This window comes from Streptopelia decaocto (assembly GCF_964273445.1).
Source record: "Streptopelia decaocto genome assembly, chromosome: Z".
Lineage (NCBI taxonomy): Eukaryota > Metazoa > Chordata > Aves > Columbiformes > Columbidae > Streptopelia > Streptopelia decaocto.
In genome coordinates this window covers 65,663,289-65,683,761 of record NC_138657.1, presented here as the reverse complement: position 1 = coordinate 65,683,761, position 20,473 = coordinate 65,663,289, and the positions used below count along the sequence as shown (strand labels likewise).

The following is a 20,473-nucleotide window of genomic DNA, read 5'->3' as shown; positions in this document are numbered from 1 at the left end:
AGTTCAAAGGAGAAGATAAGTTTAGTGATGAGGATAGCTGGCAATATAGAACACTTGAAAAAATATTCAGAGAATACTTTTTTAAAAGTTTCCCAGTCAACTGAAGATGTTCTGAGGACTGGAGTGGATGTCAATGTTTCATATGCTTAATTTGTAGTGTTGCTCCCATACATCAAGAATACATGTTTGTATCATTGACTCTTGAATAACTGGTATGTTAGGGAGCTGGGTTTTGAAGTGCAGATACATATGTTTTTTTAGCCTCATATAGTATGTTTGAGTGCCTGATGGTCTTGCAGTGAAAAGCACGAAAACAAAGCTACACAACGCATATTGGAGAACACTAAAGCAGCACCAATTAAAACATAGATTACTTGCATGCAATCAGCTCGGTGTCATTCCTGTCGCTTTCGTGAACCACATCCTCCACTAGTTGTCGACTAGTGACTTGCTGACAAAAGCTGATGAAAAACATCTGGTAAGAAAACTTAAGGTAGTACTCAGTGGAGAGACTGAAATACTACAGAGAATTCTTAAGTCTCTTTTAGTGTATCTGTAGTTGAAGGCTTGTCTACACATCATCAGAAATCACAGTTAAATCATCTTGGCTTTGGAAAAACCTGTAGAGTAGGGAAGAACGGGTTTTGTAAGTTTAAGCAAAATGGTTGCATTTGCAAGTTAAGGTCATAAACTTTTTTGAAAATATTGCTTTCTTGTTTCGGAAACCACTGTAATATGCTGAACTATGCTGTGATAGTCTTTGTAGTCTCAGTCTGTTTCAGAGGGGTTGTGTGCCAGTCTCTATTTAGGTTCTGGGCAATAAATCATCTAGATTATTGTATGAACTCATAGGAGAACATTTTGCTGACATAATATCATGGTTTTATGGGCCTTTGGAAAAATAATGCTCCAAACAGGCAATCTGATGGAAGACAGGCTGGTAGTCTGATTAGTGAGGAAATGGAACTCTTGGTTGCTCACTACAAAAATGTAGCATGTATCTGATCACTTAAATCTGCCTGTATTCATAGTGAATAAAGTACATAACTGCCCTGGATGTTGAACTGTAAAACTGATTATTAAGACCTGTAGAAAAGTCTGATTATGTTTTTGGGGGGTGGTTGTTTGATTGTTTGTTCTTGTGTGGTTGATTGGTTTGGTTTGTTTTTAAGATTGCTTACAAAAGACTGTATTGGATAATAAAATGGTAGGTGAAATTGGTGAAATTGTCATTAAATAAGAAGTAATGCATGTGCAGGAGACTAATGGCAAACTCCAAAAGTATGCATGCACATTTGTATGCACTTAATTAACTAATACTCATGAGGAGAAAGGTATGAGAACTATCTCGAGGAGTTCTCTGAAAATAGTTTGGCATTCAGCATTTTGAAAGAGGAAAGAAGGGTTTTGAATAACTAGTGCAGTGGGGGAAGCACAAAAGCAAAATAGAAAACAGCATAACGCCTTAGTATATATCCATGGTATACTTGCACCTTGAATGCTGAAGGTTTACTCTCTCCCTCTCAAAAATATTGTAGGATCAGAACAGTTACAGCATGGCAGTGAGGGTGATAAGAGTATACCCCTGCAAGCAGCCTCAGTGCAAGGACAGAGTAAACGAATTGGATTACCTTAGTTTAGAAAGCCTGTGATTTATGTAAGATAAGAAAAAGATCTATAAATCATGAATGATAAGTAACAGAAGTTGGGAGTTATCAATGTGTCTTAATTTTTTTTCTTTCTCCAAGTGCTAGTAATAATTATAGTTGGAAGGAAGGGCCAGGACAGCCTTGCATTTGACCTAAAATTGGGGGAAAATAGTGCAGGAAGGTACAGAATCAGAGGGTCCATTCAAACAGGTGTCTTGATGAAACTCTGAAAGAATGTTAAAATGCAGACTATACTAATTTGGGTCTCCTGGCAAGCGATAAAGGAGGGTGGAAACTGGAGATTTCTTTTGCAGTGTTGGAGATAGGGATGGAGAAAGAAGGAAGAGACTTTGATGTAATGTTATACAGGCTGTAGAGGGCAAGGAAAGGGGCTTAGTGTCTTCAAAGATAGAAAAACTTGGTCATGAGAGTGTAAGCTTTGCAAGTCCATGTTTGCCTAGATCTGTAAATAGTTTGAAATCTAGTGCTACTTTTTCAGTACTGCTCTGGAAAAAAATAGTTTTTGTAAGCTTTCATGATATTTGCTGGCTTTATACTGGATCTTGTAGGCCTTTATTTGCAGTTGTTACAGTTGTTTTCAGTATCCCTGTCCGTGAGTATTTATATGTGTTTAATCTGATTTCTTCTTGTCTAATAATTGTGTCCTTATTATTTTCTTATTTTCACTGCATTTGTATATAAAAATACTTTGAATTCTCAATGGATGTGCTTAAAATTTTGTCTATTTTATATATTAAGGTGTTTTTTAACTGAAGACTTAAAACATCCATGTAGTCCTTTTTATCCACAGAAATCTAGGACTTTCCAGTAACACTCAAGCCCGCTTGCTTTAGCACTCCAGCTCACTTGCTTAAAGTTTTCAAATAACTAGTAGAATATGTCTTATTAAACAAGATATTAAAAAAAAAAAAAAAGAAAAGAAAAGAGAGTGCTTTCTTTATGAAGGTGAACTTTTAGCCTGGAGATCAGGCAATAAAGCTGAAATATAAATAAAGATTTTGTGATATACACATGGATAAATAAGTCAGGCATAACTCAGGCTGCACAATTTATCCTTAATTCCGTCAGTTGCCATTATAAAATACTTAGTGGTTTTAATGCTTTTTTACATACACTCTTATGTGTCTGGGTAAAAAAACAGTTGAATAATCCCAGTTATTCCTTTTACTCTTGCCATAACCTTAATTTTCTATTATTTTTCTCTTCTGAATAATTCTTAATTTTTCATAATTCTCCGTAGTTCTGGAGAAAACATTCACCACTGCACTTTGCAGTAAGATGACATTATTGTTTAGTCTTGGTTTTGTATGTCTTAAAATCTTGTTTGCTTTTTAGCTTGTTACTTCCTTTACAGTCTTTACTGAGTTGTATATATCATTCTCCTATGTCTTGATTAAGATAATAAAAACCCCAGTAGTTTTTCCTGCTAGTCACATGCTCTGTATATTTTAAGGAATCTAGACCATCCAATCTACGTTAGCTTGCATGTACTAACACGAAAGTAAGTCTATTACAGTATTTTTTAGGATAAAACCAGTAAAACTGTGAAGTGCTTTCACTTAATATATTTGAGGCTGTACATATTAAATTATAACATATTTTGGAAAATGGGTGTGTGGTGGGTGTGTTTTACCAGCTGGGAGCACAGTTAAATTGAAACCAGTAAGACTAACTTTGAGAAGTCCCTGAATGGACGATGAAGCTGAAATGCATGCATTGTTCTTAATATATCCAGCAGGCTTTGGTTGCAGTTGGTTGTTTGGCCTCCTGGAATGTGTCAAAAGAAGGGAGCTGAGCGTTTGAGCTGAAAAACTCCTTTCTGTATGAAGCTGTTTCCTTTTGTATATTGCCTCTGCTATCCATAGTGGTCCCTTAACTTGTTGTTGTTCTTATAATTAACTGACCTACTGTTGTTACGTTGCATGTTTTTCTGCTTTTCTGTCTACTATGAGTCTCTCTAGGAGAGGGGTAATGAAGGGAACTAGAGAGATGGGACAGACCCAGCCCAAGTCTGTTTCTGTCAGTGTCATCCATTCTTTTCCCAGCTGTCTTCAGAAAGAACCAGGAAAGTATTAAAGACCCTTGAGGACCATTTATTTATTTAGGAGATGTATACTATGTAAAACTTAACAAAATCCTGTAGCTGCAGGCCTGTTTCTTATATCTTCTCACAGTAAACTTACTTTACTCTCTTCAAAGCTCAACAACAGTCTGAACTTTTCCAGAGAAAAAAGTTTCTAGTAGAAGAGTTTTGCCTCTGATTCATTCTCACTTGCTCACAGGCTGGATTAGGAACCTCCTTTCAGTTTGTTTCCTCTGAAGAACTCATTTGTTTTCCTTCAGAAACGTATCTGTATGCTATAGAAATATGTTCTTTATGTTCTGTAGCTCTGATGCAGTAGCTGATGGTAATAGATGTTTCTGCTGTTTCTCCCTCTTACGTGCTTTCCAACAACTACTTTTGTGAAAGCTGTCATGATTTTCTTGGTTTCAAAACATAATCTGAAGTAAAGCTTGCAAGACATGGAAGTCTTCAAAAGCTAGTTTCATCATCAGGGGGAAAAAAGGCCAACTTAGTCAGTTTTGCCATGAGGCTTGCAGTCTTCTCAAAGAGAATACAGCTTTTTCAGGAATAATACCTGGAATGGGTTTGTTTGTTTGGTCAATTTTCTGGTGTGTGTTTGTGGTTTTTTTTTTTTTGAGAAAGTGATTACTAGGAAGAGAAGCTGTAGATTTGGCTGTGTGATCTAGTCGTGAGATGAGAGGTTTTTCTGTTAGACGACGCTTTCTCTAGAACTTTGAGTCCAGTTGAGCAACTTGCAGACCAAAAAGTGAGTTTGAGAAAATGTTAGGAAACTGAAAAGCTTTTTAGGTTAGAAAAAAACAATGACTATATCAGACTTTCTTAATTCTTAACTGAAATAAAATTTTACTGAATCAAAAATAGGTACATATGTTTAAAAGAAGTGTCAATTAGATGACAGCACTTAGTTTTTCTTTCGTAACTGTCCATTTCAGTTGTTTGGTGACTTCTCTGAACAATAGTAACTTAGAAAATATGCTTCTGCTTAGTCTATAAAATGAGCTGTGCTCTTTTATGGACTATAAAAACAACAAATGCTCACATCATAAAGGTGTTCAGTGAGCAAAATGAATCGTAAATATGTTATGCATGCATTGCAAACAGTAATGGCATGCAGAAGCACATAAGAGCTTCCTTTTAATTCCATGGAAAACAAAATCTTTAAAACTCATGAGCCTCATGTTGCTGTTTAATGCTCCAAGCGTGTTTCCCTTTTCCTTCTAAAATTCTAGCTAGAATAAATGGATATAGTGGTCACTTCCACCGTGAAGGTGTTATAGATGGGGAGGGAAGATAATGTATATTCTTCATGAGCTGAAATCTCCAGAGGCAGGTTCCCTGTCTTTCCTTGCCGACTTTTCTCCTTACTACAGGTCTTGTGGTCTTCCCTTAATTAAACTACCTTCTTTTTTTTTTTTTCCCATGGGCTTCCTTTCTAGTTCCTATGATAACATACAACTCTAAATAATTTCTGTCCTCTATATAAATGTACCTAAATCATGTTATTTAAATTTATATAATGTGTTTTAATATATTTGCATATATTTACTGTAGTGGTACTTTACTTGGCTGGGATGTATGGCTCAGACAGCCATTTGTCAAGGGGCACCATGTATATTTTGCTGCTATTTCTCAGCTGTTCACCTCTGTTTTGTGATTGTCCTGCCCTGAAAGGATGACAAGCATAAATTTCATTAATGACTGGGAGATTATGGTAATATTCTACATAGGTTGCACTTGAAAATGGGTAATTCTTCCCTCAAGTGATGGGTGATTTTCAGTATTTACACTCATACTATGGCTGTATGTTTTTTCCATGTTTCCCTAGTATGTGCCACATTCATGGCCAAAAGTAGATGTTTGCATGCCCTCTGCCTTTTAGTTTGTCACAGTTATGGGGTTTTTATTATAAAGAATGGCAGTAATTGCCTTTAGAAAGTTTGCTAGCAGTATTTTCTTTTAGAGTGGTATTTTTTTTTTTTTAGTAACTCAATTTTTCTTTGTTACATGTCTTGATGGAGACATTGAATCAGGTGGAATGCACTGGCTGGATGGGAAAAGATTGCTTTCCCCATGGGAAGCACAGGAGCGTGTTCAGGTTGATGGAGGGGCTCTCAGAGGCCACAGGGTGTGTGTGGCAGGCAAGCCCAGAAACACCAAGCTTGTGCAGGATTACTGCAAGCCTGCTGGGAGCAGCAGGCAGCTAGACCCCAGAGACTGCAACTTCTGAGGTACCAAAGGGAACTCTTAAAGTTTGCTGCCACTCAGAACATCGTTGACCTAATAGAAACAGAGCTGGGAAGCAAGTGTCTTTCTTCAAGCACACAGTGCAGACTGTGCTCATCTAATAGTTTATATCCTCAGCTCCTAGCTAGACACCTTTCTTAAGGAAGCAGATGGTGTTTTCCACCTGTCAAAGACTGTTCCCCACTGGCACCTAGAGTCTGTCTTCACCAGTTGATTTGATGTTCCTTTTGAAACAATGATTGCCTTCTCCATTGTCGAGGTTTTACCCCACTCGGCAACTAAGCACCACACAGCTGCTCGTTCCCTCCTCCTGGTGGCACAGGGGAGAGAATTGGAAGGGTAAAAGTGAGACATGTGGATTGAAAAAAAGACAGTTTAATAGGTAAAGTAAAAGCTGCACATGCAGGCAAAGGAAAACAATGAATTCTTTCACTGTTTCCTATCAGCAGGCAGGTGTTCAACCATCTCCAGGAAAGCAGGGCTCCACCATGTGTGACAGTGACTTGAAAAGACAAACAGCATCACTCCAAACATTGCCCCTTTTTCTTCCCCATGCTATTATTGCTTCACATGACACTGTATGGTATGGAATAACCCTTTGGTCTGTTGGGGTCAGCTGTCCCAGCTGTGTACCCACCCAACTTCTTGCGCACCCTCAGCTTAGTGGGGTATTGTGAGATGCAGAAAAGGCTTTGGCTGTGTGCAAGAACAGCTTAATAGCAACCAAAATATCCCTGTATTTTCAGCACTGTTTTCAGCACAAATTCAAAGCACAGCTCCATATGAGCTACTATGAAGAAAATTATCTCTGTTCCAGCCAAAACCAGCATGTCACTCCTCCATCATTTCATGGCTTCAGAGCCAGAAGGTTAACATTGTGTTTGTGTCCCTTATCCAAGCTGTGCAATGCAAAGTCCAAACATAAACATTAGCTCTACCTTGTACTACAGAGTACTTCAGGAAGAGTCTTTATTTATTAATGTTCATGGTCAATAATTCTAGGAGTTTGACTGTCTTGCTAGATAACAAGCCGTGTAGGTATAGGCTATAAGACTGTTAAGCATCAGGGCATGTCAGCTCAAGCAGCATTAGGGAAATGCTTCTGTCCCCTCTATCATTTCAGACCTTATTAAGCATGCCAGTGTTGTTGCAGCCTTAAGGCACGAGGTTGGTATGTTCTTGTTCATACATTTACTTGGGGACTACCTTCCAGACAGTAGTCATTTGTGGAGCATGGTGCTTTGTGTCTTTTAAATGTGAACGTGTATATGAACAGATGCCATAAAGGGAAAGGAAAGGTACGCATCAGTAAATGTACCAGGTTGAATGGTCCATCCTCATAAATGTTGCCAACCCTTTCTTCTTCCTTGTGCCCCCAGTTTCAGGATTGTGACCATCTGCTTATGTTCACACATAAATATGCATACTCGTATGGGTATTATGAAAGCAAAGTCTTCTTGAGTGTTCTGTGCCTTGCTCTATGAATACCCTCAGTGTGAATGACAGCACAGATGACATACTTGGGATTGCGGTTAATGAAAAGGTGCTTCCCCTTTTTGTTACTTGTAAATACTGGCTTTAGGGAACAAAGGTACAATTGTGCTATGCCATCATAAATCTCTCTAGCTTGCATCATGTGTGAATAATCTTTTGGCAGGCAAAACTTTATGAAAAAAATTTATTTTGAGGCTTCTTATTCTCTTAGAAATTATGCCTTGCAAGAATGTAACACAAATTAGTCAGTGACCCCATGTCAGTTCCAGTATCAAATTACCTAATCTTTACCAGGGAATAGAAGACTTTTAAATGTATTCATTTTTTTGTCCTAATTCTCAAAGGAACTTGCTGTTTCAGAGTTCTGTGTCAATGCGAAGCATTAACTTCACCAGTCATCATTCACTGGTATAAACATACAGTTTGACATTTATTTGGAAACTTTTGTCTGTCCACTCATAACATTCCCTGTGGAAATTGTGATATATATGTGCTCCATCAAATTACATGTTACAGTGTATCTAGTAAAATTATTATTCACTTATCATTTGTCTACATGTTTATTTTGCCTGTTGCCTTTCTAAGGGTTTTGGAAACATATAAGAAGTAGATTAAAATACCTTATTAGACTACTTTGAACATTTTCGAAGAGATGAATAGTTACTTAAAAGGCATTTATATATTGTTACTAGTGAAGATCATCCCTCTAAGAGATGGGATAAGTGGATATGCAGAGAACCTGAACAGTCACTTAAAAACTGTTGGCAGTTCAGCTGTAGAGTAGAATGGCTATTTTAGATGAGATTGAAGCTTTGTGAAATCAAGATCAATATCTGTGGCATTAGAACTTCAGGCTGAAATATCTGGGCACATAGAGGATTGTGAGTACTTTTGGGATTTGGAGGTATTGTGAGATGTGATAATGAGATGTCTTCTTGACTGATATAAATGAAGAATGTTCAAAATTAAGTCTTTGGTGTTGCAGAAGCAGGCTTAAATATGTAATGATTTAGATATGTAGTCTGTTGTCTGTAGTTGGACTACTTAATAACTTAACTTTTTAGAAGTGTGTAAAAATTTCCACTTGAAGTGGTCACTTCAAAATACAATTCCCATAATCTTGGCAGTGAAAAGATATCTGAACTCCCAGTTTTTCAAAGTCATCATTAACAAAGAAAAACTACCAAAACATTGATGATTACTTACCGCTACTCCAACATATCCCATGTTTCCAGCATTGTACTGACTGAAGACCATTCATTTACTTCAGAACCAAATATTCTAGGCTGGAAGAAAGCCTGGATGAAGCAGACTTGTTATCCGAAGCTAATAAGATATTTGACAAAAAGATACAGGCAAATCAAATTTACTTGTGAGTTTTTTGTGCTTCCAGTAAATAGTAATGAAACTGTGGATGTACTTTTTCAACAGAAAGGACCACTTAAAGGAGTTGTTTCGTTTTGTTTTCTATTGAATAGAAGCCATAGTGATTTGCTGGTGGTTTTGTATCCTTTTTGTTTTTCTTTCGTTCTTAGTCACTTCGCAACTGGTTGCTGTTGGCAAAATAGGAACAATTTATTGTGTTGTTAATTATGAACTGATTTATTTTCAGATCTCGATAGAAAATGACTACCTAGGCCCCAGGAGAATCGAGAGTCTGCAAAAAGAAGATGCTGATTGGCAGAGAAAAGCCCACATGGCTGTGCTTTCTATTCAAGATCTTACAGTTAAATACTTTGAAATAACAGCTAAAACACAGAAAGGTAGTTATTTTTGACTATCCTATTCACCAAATAAAAGCTATTTTAAAATGTATTTAATGTTTACCATGTCCTGTATTGTACTTTTTTTAATCAGTCCTCCATGTGGAAAATGCAGTTGTCATTTCCATTTGTTTTTTCTTTGTGTCTCTTTGAATATCTCACCAATAAGCCTTTTTGGAACATCCTCAGAAGCGAGCAGAATGGAGACTTTAGATAAAAAGTTCCACAACCACCTTCTCAATATGATTGTATTAGGTCCACTGTACAATTGCAAAGAACTTAGGGAGCACAGAGTCCCTGATGGATTCTGTCTTCTGTACGGGCTATAGCAGACTACCATAGGAAGTGTTTATAATACCTTTCAATTAATTTACTTTTTCTGTCTCCTCTGCCTTTCATGAATTTTTTTCATAGCTCTAAATATTAAGCAACAACTCCGTTCAGCTGCTCAGTGAAAGCTGCTCTGTTGTTCAGAAATCTTCATGGATATATCTTTGGCATTTCTGTGTTTCAAGAATGCAGCAGTTTTAGTGAAGAGTTGGAGAAGTAAAAGCAGGTCATGACTTCCCATGTACATTTGTGTTCTTGCCCTTGTGCCATTTTAACTTAAATAATCAGCTTATTAGTGCAAACACACCTGAGGATGTGGTTTTATGTCACCTCTTAGTTTGACTGTGGTCTACCACTGGTAGAGTTTTATGTCCCACTGTCTTCCCTGCCTGACCATGAGTTTGTGCTTCTTTCTTTGCCTTGGTGCTAATGATTGTGCAACTAGATAAATGAGCTGTATGCCTAGGAGAAAGTAGCTACGTTTCCTGTCATCTCCCTGCGTGACTGCTAGATCTGCCTCAAGAGAAGCAGTCACTGCAAAATGATTCCTCTTGGTGACAAGCTAAGTTAAGGATAACATGAAACTCCACCTTATTGTGAAAAAGTGGCTGAACCAGTTTAAGCATGTTGAAATGAATTTAATGAGAGTAAATTCTGGATGTATTTAATCACTTTGGTTCCTTTTCTAATATGAGAAAGGCAGTAAATAAAATACCCAGTTAGTAAAGAATGTATATTCATAGATATTTACCTTTTGTTTTGTTCACATCCTTTTTTTAATGTACAGTAGTCAGGACTGTGAAATGAAATGGAACTTGTTTACAACCATAGAACTTCGGTGTACAGGTTGCTTGCCTGTTTTGTTATGTTTCAGGTTTTTTTGGCCTCCTGCTGATCACAGGGCAGTCTTACATACCAAAATACTAACAGGTGGCAGAGGAAAAACACATGAGAATGTAAAGATATTTTTTATTACCAAACAACAGCATATGATACCTCCTAGCACCTGAGGACTGAATACTGCTGCTTTGATTGTGTGACTTTCGTGGTTTTTCCTTTGCATGTATGACATTTTCACCATTTTTAATATATAGAACAATGACATGTTAGCATGGATGTTGTCTGGAGCTCAAGAATAGAAAATCTGAATCAGGCAAGGGACTCCTGCTACTCTGAAGCCTTCCTGAAAAAGATTCTCATTCATCTCTGCACATTAAAATCAGATGATAATTTGTTCAATTAATCTGAATTAATTTGTGAAGCTACCTGTATTTTGAGTTAAAAGATAGATGTTATTTAAACCTTATTCATTGTTCTTACAGAATTGCACTTGAGGTCAAGCTGAAATTTTTATGTTAAATTGTAATTTTTTTTCACTCTGCAAGTTTGTTTAAACTTATGACTACTATAGAAATTATCAGTATTCAGGGGATACTGGAAACTTTAGAAGTTGATAATTGGGGCATTCCGAAGAGTGGAAAATTTGGGATGCTATCATGTGGTCTTTAACTGCATTAATGAAATATTTTTATTAAGTCAGGAACTCTGAACCAGTGATTGAAGTGTTCAGATACTGGGTATTCAGAATGGTCCCTCTGTGAATAACAAAAATTGGAATTAAAATGATAACATTATCAACAAACAGCTAATCACTTATTGACCTGGATCCTAGGAGTACTTAGAAGAGTACTTGATTGTTAGTACTTTGTAGAATGGCTACTCCCTGCTAAGAGAACCTTGTATGCTTTTGGATACAAATGTGCATTCTCTCTGCAATAGAATCACTAGTTATCTGAAGAGTCTGGTAAGCTGTCTGCCTTTTCTTCCCTTCTGTAGCTGTGTACGATCGAATGAGAGCAGACCAGAAGAAATTTGGTAAGGCAGCATGGGCAGCAGCAGTGGAACGTATGGAAAAGCTTCAGTATGCAGTTTCTAAGGAGACTTTGCAGTTGATGCGTGCTAAAGAGATCTGTTTGGAACAGAAGAAACATGCACTGAAAGAGGAGGTAATCTTTCGTATCAATAAACAGAAAAATAAATCATGCAGAAAACCCCCAAACCTTAAAGAATGTTGGTGTACTTCAAAACAAACAAACTAAACAAAAAAATCTCTGGACTTGAAAGTAATTATTTTTCAGCTTTTAATAGTAAACGTCTGTATTTAAATTTTTATTACTCTCCGCCATGTTAAACAAATGGAGTTGCAACATAGTTGTGGTGGTTTGTTTTCTGTTCACCTTTTCCTGGTTAGTCAATCAGGATGACAGTTTTTACTGTTAATGTTGACAGCTATCCACTGAGATGAACAGAATGAAAAGAAGGGGTAGGACAGAAGTCTGCTGCTATGTCATCTCCACACTTCAGCTCTCCGAGGCTTATGACCACTTTTTTGGAATAATTCTGACATTCCAGATGGAAGGTGTCTGACCATTAGTAATTACATAGATGACTAGCCTGTTGTACTTTACTCTCTTAAACACAGTCTTCCAGAGGGGGTTGTGCTAGCCACAGCTTTACTGAGGAAAGAGTGCGTGCATTACACTGTGTTTAAATGCTTTAGCAGAAAAAAAGCCCACATTTATTGGGTTTTATGACACCTCTTCAAAAGCAAAAATGCTGCAAATAATCTTTTTAAAATTTGCTGTCATATAGATGTTTGGCGGCAAGTACTTTCTGTAATACTAATGTTAATTGACATTCTAGCCAATCAGCTGCTTTTTTTTAGATTAATTTTCAAATATTTCAGCAAAATTTTGATTAAGGCGGTGGCTCTGTTATGAATAGGGTGATCCAGAGAAGTCTTGACTTTAACACTGTGTAGATTGGCAGGTTTGTAACCCTGATAGACTATGTGCCTATTTTAGAAGCTTCTGTAGAAGGCAGCTTGATCTGCAAGGAAGAGAGAAAACATGGAAGACCCAGAGCATTTCCTCCATTTCAACACTCTTTGTATTTAGAAAGCCAAGAGTTGTCTGGAAACCTGAGTTTATGAGGCTATTGACATCCATAGCTAAGACATGATGAGAGAATCCAGCAATACTAATTGGAAATATTACATTAAATATGTTCACATATTTAGAGCAGCTACACATCATGTTTTTCCGTAGCACATTTTATTTTTCTCCCAGTAGAGACCTGTGAATTTTTATTGAATGACATCTGAGTCTGGTAAGTGAGTGGTTGTTTTTATGTGCAAAAGCATTAGGGGCTGCACAAGAAAAGAAGTTCATTGCAGTATACTTGCTGGTGAAGGGCTCTGAATTGAGAGGTTGGGGTTTTGGGGATGGAGAAATGAGGAATATCTTAGAGGTGTCCATGGGCATGGTGCTTTGGGATGATGTCTTACAAGGGACAGAGAGCTCTAGGTCAAAACTTTGTGATGGGGATATATGAGGACAAGCTTCTGTTCGGAAACATGTTTTTTGCTTTGAGATTGTAAAAGCCCGAAGTATGCAAAGCTGGATGTGACAAATGTGACTGGCAATCCCATATTGGATAAGACAAGTTTCAGTCTTATAATAAATAAAATATTTGATAATTACATTAATATTTGGAAGATATGACAGTAAAAAAACCAACCAAACAAAAAACCACCAACCTCCCCCCTCCACAACAACACTAGCAAAAGAAGTGAAAAGGTGATACATCTTTTCCTTTAAGCCTAAGAAGTTAAGACCTTCCTACTGTGCTTAGGTGTATAAATTTAGTCTCACTGAATAGGAAAAGGAGACACATGGGAAATAATATGCTTGTTTCCTTTGCACTTAGTTCCCTCTTCTTCAAATCTACACCAGCCTTGCTGATTGATGTTCAAGAGGGACAATAAAAATGTTCTTGTTTCTGTAGTTTTCATTTAGTATTAATCGAGCGCTTTTTTGTTTCCCAAAATGTGTCTGCACTGTAAATATATAGAAAGCTACTACATTTTCCAAGTTATCATGATATGAAAATCACCTGGTTAGGGGATTAGATTAGTTTTGTTGTTTTGCGTGGGGATTTTTGGTTGGTTGGTTGGTTTTTGTTTTGTTTTGGTGGGTTTTTTTGGTTGGTTGTGGGTTTTTTTTGACAGCTGAAAATGTTAGCCATGTGATTATCTGTATTAAAAACCAAAAACAAACAACCAAATTCTACACAAATTACGTTCTGTGCTTTTTTATTTTCCTGATTTGTACCTCTGAAGTTCCATCTGTTGTTGTTCTGAATTTTGTTTGAAGGGAATGATGGAAACTTTCCTTTTGAGGTAGACCAGAGTCTGCTTTTGAGGACTGGTTGCCAAGTCTTGTCCTCGTGACAGTAAACAGAACCATTAAATGAGAGTGGGAATCCTTTGTAATTCTCTAAGTATGTAAAATAGTTTGGACAAATGGAAGTGAGTGACTGGAGACTTAAATTCCAGCAAGTCCCGTCTTGCATATGTAGGATTCAGTAACTAGTCTTCTCTTTTTTCCTTTTAGAACTGTACAGTTAAGTTCTAAAGATACACTTCAAAACCAGTATTTAATTTACATCATAAGTGTTCTGTGATATTTTCGTAAACAAAATTATATTCTGACAAAGCACTGCTCTGGTTTTTTAAGAATATTTTTCATAGTTTCATAACTCTAGGAGTACTTTCCTGTACATTAAGCCTGATTCAAAGATATATTTGCTTCCAGTGAGTTGGAGTATGTACGTATATCTTGCATTTCATGACTGTCATTTTATTTTGGCATCTGAAAAAACAGACTTTTAATAAGGATTCTCTTCAAGAAGGCATGAATAGCTATTTCTGGAAAATTAATCTTTTTGTAAGAAGTAGATATTTTGGTACAGATGCAACATAATATTTTTCAGAAAAGTGTATTTCACCTTCATAGTTTTCATTGTATCTTTTTTAAGCTTTTTCTTTCAGTGACAGCTTTTTGAAAAGGCTGAGTAAGAAGCTAAAATTGGAAAATCTTTGAAGATATATTCAATCACATTTGAATTATTATTTTTAATATCAGATTATCAATGCTTTTGCTTTCTTCACTTTCAGTGTTCAAATTGGAAAAGTAAATTTTTTTGTAAAGACGATTTTTTTTTCCTTAGTCTTACATTAAAAATTTGTGTAATATTCACCAGTTCAATCAAAAGTTGAAAAAGACTTTGAAATAAAAGCTATTTTACGTTGTCATTGTGTTTAAAGAAAGCAGTAATGGGGTATATTCTACAGTCAAAACTTGGGAGTCATAGTTAGGCTTTTAATAATGCAATAAGGCATTATTAGAAAATTACTCGTTACCAATAATAACCTACTTTGGACTTAATAGTTATAAAAATCCTACATAAGTTCTTTTGAAATAACCTTATTACAGCGTAGTTTATTTTTATACATTTTTTACCCAGAAAATCTATTTTAAAGAGTATTAAAGAGGGCAAATCCCAGCATTTGCAGAGACTTTTTTTCTTTGAAGGATTTTGTGCATCAATGACATTTAGTTCCCATTGACCAAGAGAAAGAAAAAGATGAGGTATTTATGGTCACTTGAAACAGATTCACAGCACTGTTAGAAAATCAGAACTGAAATACCTTCTCTGGCAAACCATTTAGCTACTGTTTTATAGGCATAGAAGTTAAACCCAGGATATTTCTTTAAGAAGATGAAAATACTCAAGAAACTCATTTATCAGGGTTTCAGTTGTGCATTATGACAGAAGGAATGACAAGAGCAAAGACCAGATCTGTCTGTGTATGAGGACATCATTGGTGTTAAGCAGGTTCTTTGGATTTTGAACATTTAGTCCTACAAAAGAAAAAAAGCTTGTAAAAACAGTGGTGCACCCTTTTGATGTGGAAGAGATGTTTTCTTTTAGTGTCTGAAATTTTTCTGATTGCCCACGTACTAATTGTAAGTAATCATCTTAACCTCATTTTTTAAATAATATCGTGTCCTGTACCCTATTAAAATAATGCCAAAATTCTTTAGAATGGTTTTCTGTTGATTTTGAGGATGAGTTTCTATATTCACACTAGACCTGAGGTTTTTCTGTGAATTTTACTCCCTTCTTCTGAGATTTCTGAGACAGCAACAGCAATGAATTAAAATGAATACTTGAACTAGAGAACAATCACGATTCACATGAAGTGGATTGAAACATAACTTTGCATTCTATTTGAACAGTAACAGATTACTTAAAAGGCTGGATAATAGAGAATTTAATAATTGCTATTAATATATATTGCTAGAGGAAAGTAATAAAATTTTTTATCCTGAACTTCAGTTTTATTACTTCGTAAGTGACAGCAGATGAGAATGACCATGGTCCTATAATCTGATAGCAATACAGTTGATCCACCAGTTCAACAGGGTGGTACAGCAAAAGGTGCTCTCCAGTCTATAAAACCAGCACCTGAACTTGGAAGATGTCTTCTACATCATTCTTCCACGTATTTTTGATTACCCAAGAAAGATTGGTTCTAACTCGAGCAGTTGCAGAGAGGGCTACCACAATGATGCCAGGAATGGCAAGTCTGTTTTACAAGATGACTTGAAGGTTTTTTGATAAATATGAAGGCCAAAATAATACAGAATTGCTCTCTACAAAAATACTAATAGGAATAAATATTTGTCAAGAGCGATGTGTGTCCCTATATTCAGGACTGGTGCAAGAACAAATGATATTACCTAATTGTGAATACACTGGAAATACAGCAGAAGTTTTCTGGCAATTAGGATGGAGTATCTGGAGCAGACTTCCAATGGGAGTAATGAACACAGAGGTTTTTTGGAAAGCTTTTTTCTTTTACAAAAGCAGAGTAAGAACAACAACAGCAACATGTAAATTATTTTAATAACTCAGTTTGTGAAAACAGTTTAATTTAGATTTGTCTGAAAGCATTCCATGTCGGTGGAAAGCTGGATTTGATGGCCCACACCTCTGTATTCCATGTTTTGCTATTTTTCTATTAATTATCTCATCTATCTCTTTAATATGTGTATTCATAGTTCCTGTCAGAAACTTTCCATTTTAACCCATTATATCTTTATTTCAAATGTGTGGGTTTAAGATTATATATTTCTGTCTTAGAACTGTTAGGAAACCTGAGTTCCTACCCAGGTTCTTCACTTAGTGTGAATGAAACAACAAAAACCATAAACACTGTTACTTGAGTTAGGGCCACAGAGATTTAATTATTTGCTTGAGTTAATGCAGGGAGTTGTGGCGTAGCAGGAAATGGAACTCATGTGTCCTCAGTTCTGTTCTTTGTCCAGCTGCAAAATGTTTCTTTCCTCTAACATTCTCACGTTAAAGTTATCAGTGTTTCTTTCACCATGTTGATAAACCCTAGACCTACCAAGGATGCAGAAAATTGCTGGTGCAGATAGCAACTTGTAGCACTAAGAATTGAACAACACTTAAATTTTTAACAAGAAATGCTGAAATTTTCTCAAGAGTGATGATACTCTTTTGAATTATCACACATATACAGTATCTCACTTGAAAGTTTTAACATAAATGGTTGTAATTAAGGGTGTCCATTTTTCTTTTTCATGATGGGCTTTCATGTTGCTCGGATATCTGCTTGTGAACCATATGACAATATTAATTTTCCATTGCTGTTGCACCAGAAAACAATATAGTGGTGATGTACCCCTAAAACAGAACAGGTAGCTGGCAGCATCTGTAATTTGTGCTTTTAGGGCTAAGCTTCAGTTGTCAGGTCCTTTGTCAGGCAGACACTGATGCAGCTGAGCAAAATACTGTGCTGCTATAACTTGATTAACCAATACTTTTGAAGATAGCCTGTTATGCCTCTATGGAGTCTTTATACAAATTATGTGTAATTAAATTTGGGAACATATTTTTTTAAAAAGAAAAAAGTGTATAATTGTGAGTGAAATTCACAGTTCGCTGACAAAGCTAAAGTTCTTAGCTGTGGTAGAAGTTTGAATGACATTGCCTTAATTTGAGACAAAAACCCAACAAAACCCCAGCAAAATGAACAAACAAAAAAATAAACAGCCAAAACCCACATCACATTTTGTTGCTATGGTATTTGGTTTGGGGTTTGGTTTTTTTTATAATGAGAAAATCCTTTGAAAATGCTGTTACATGCAGGATGTAGAGCTGCATTGCTTTGAATTCCATGCAAAGTGAGACAGCACATAGGATCCCCTTGCATGTTAGTATTTCTTAAATGTGACCTGAACGGCTAACAGTATCGAGCAGCTAAAAGAGGGTGATTTGCTGTCACTTTGGTTGTATATTGTGTCACTTTTCTGTGTCAAACTTATGACATGAATAAGTGCTAAAGTGTATATAAATATTATAATCTAGTTGTCTTTTTCTGCTGTGAAGGATTCCAGAAATGATGAAACTTCTCAGTTAAGTTGTCATTACAAGAGAATTGGTGCATGTAATTATCTCTGTTTCCACCAACTTTGACTTGTTTTTCCTCAGTTCAGGTTTAATGATAGTTTTAACTCTAGTTTTCTAGATGCTGTTAGCAAAGTGACTTTTAGACTTCTTGGACTGAAAATCAGAAAATATTAATTTCATTATGTATCTTCAGAGAATCAAGCAGTGGAGCAAAAAGAGTGGTAGAGATGTTTCACACTATGCACTATATGACTTGTCACTTCTGTCACAAAGAATAATCCAATGCCATGGATTTTTTTATTGTCATATAGAAAAAATGTCAGATATGAAAGATATCTGAAAGTGAGTGGCTGATCAAACCTATCTTCTCCTCCTGATGTGTTCAATTTTAGCATGTTACGTTTAGTGTACCAGGCACTTACCTAGCTGTAATTGTGAAGTCTGTGGTTTTGTTCTCATTATCCTGGAGTCATGTGTTTTTGTGGGTTTTTTTTGTTTGTTTTTTTTTCTCTTTCCATTTAGATGCAGAGCCTGAAAGGTGGTACAGAAGCCATAGCCCATTTGGACCAGTTAGAAGCTGATTATTATGATCTACAGCTTCAATTATATGAAGTGCAGTTTGAGATCTTGAAATGTGAAGAGCTACTGCTGACAGCACAACTTGAAAGTATCAGAAGACTGATGTCAGGTGCTTTGCACGTTTAAGTTAAGATGTAATCTGTAAAGGATAATTCTCTTTCTAAGAGTCTAGTAAAGCCTGTGGGAGAAAAAATTCTTTACCATGTGAAGAGATGGGTCTTCTGGCATAAGTACTGTTAAATTAAAATTTATACCTGTTAATAAGTCTTATATATACACAATGCAGCAGTTTTGGTCTGGTTCTCATTGGCTGCACTTGGAAATGTGCATACAAGATATTGTGTAAGTTCCGGAAAAATGAATTTAGGGAGGAGGAAATATCATGGTTACTGGACTTGGCTTATTGAAAATTTGCATTGCTATTATAAAATTATTTGAAGTGATTGGTTTTCTAAAGGTATTCCTGCAAACTGAGAGTCCTTCAGCTAAACTTTGAAGCTTGTATTGACATCTCACTGATATAGAGCAGTTATGCAAACCTAATGTTTCAGGAACCTACTATACCTTGTGTACTTAGAAATTATGGAAATGGTACAGGTAAATCATAGAGCATTTTTGAGTCCAGTTCTCTTCTTTAGACCTTTCTCTAGTTACTGTTTTTATTTACACGAGCTCTGTTGTGTTGTTCAGTGAATGGGGCTTGCAGAGCAAATTTTGTTACGGATATAAAAGTCACTTAAGAAGAGAGATTTAAAGCTGCATTGTATTGTGAGTTGCTTCTGGAATCACAGATTCTTCTCACTGTTACGTGAAATCTCCTTTTAGGCTTGTCATGGCAACAACTCTAACTGCACATATGGAAGATGAGGATTGCAAACTCTGTAAATGACTTAAAGGAATGTGGCTGCCTTGACTGTGTGCCTCTGTGGAGAGCTAGTTAGTGCTTTAGAGGTAGATAGTGTTTGTACTTGGGAAGGGTAGACATTTAATTTTGGTACCGAAGACACAGTATGGTTTGCTTACTGGCAGACCAAAGGAAATCCCTTGAAGGAGAGGCTGAGAAATAATGTATCGAAATTCTTTCTCTTTGATATAGTGATAGTAAAACCTAAGAGCTCTCAGAGCTGAAGCCTCCTGTAAACACGTCAGAGGTCATTATGACTTCTAGTAAAGTTTTCTCCAGAAATCTCAAAAAAAAACCCCAAACCCTACAACTTGACCCAAAATTCATAAAACAAAACCCTACTCAGGAAGCAACCTATCTTCTCCTTCTCTCATGGCAACAAAATAGTTCACTGTACTGGCTTCCTTTGCAGTTTTAAATTTGTAAAGTATTCTTTAATACAAAATCCAAAAGTTGGGGGTTTTTTTGTTGTTTTTCTTCTTTTAAAAACAGCCATCTATTTTAGAAGGAATTACTGTTTTTTTTTAAGAAATCCTAGTTAATATCTCATAGGACAGAAAATGAAAACTACATTTCTTAATTTACTCAAAGAATTAAATTAACTCTTTGGACTTCACTTAGGTGGAGGGGTAGAACAATTAATGTGAAGAATGTCACACTGAAGTGTCTGCCATCTCTTTAATACTCTTCAGCATCCAATTTGAATGAAAGCATCTAAAACATATAGTAGTCTTAGTATGCATTGTTTCCTGTGCAGTCAAAGAGGCAAGAACAGTCTCATGCATCTGCTACGCTTTGTTTTTGAAGTGTACTTACAGTCAGTAAAGTAATAGCCTTTATTTGTGCACAGCTGTATGATTTGAAGTACATATGTCTTATTGACTTGTAGAGGCTATTGCTGTTCTTTACCCTTTGACTGTATTGGCTCTGTAGAGTTACTTCAGAGATGTTTGGATTGTGTTTTGATTTGAGGGACATCAGCAGTACTGCTAATGAAGTCCCAGCAGAATTTTTTGTGAGTGTGATATCATTTGGCTGCCAGTCGTTGCAAGCTACAAGA

General features: G+C 36.2%; 1 protein-coding gene across 1 annotated transcript in view; it reads left to right on the top strand.

Moving 5' to 3' along the window:
• JMY (junction mediating and regulatory protein, p53 cofactor) overlaps nt 1-20,473 on the top strand; it is a gene marked incomplete at its 5' end in the record, with an annotated part of 72,188 nt that overhangs the window by 27,421 nt on the left and 24,294 nt on the right. Inside the window, 3 exons of the mRNA XM_082075664.1 lie at nt 9,107-9,257; nt 11,424-11,593; nt 18,453-18,618. Coding sequence (XP_081931790.1) covers nt 9,107-9,257; nt 11,424-11,593; nt 18,453-18,618 — 487 coding nt within the window. The remainder of the gene's footprint in view (nt 1-9,106; nt 9,258-11,423; nt 11,594-18,452; nt 18,619-20,473) is intronic.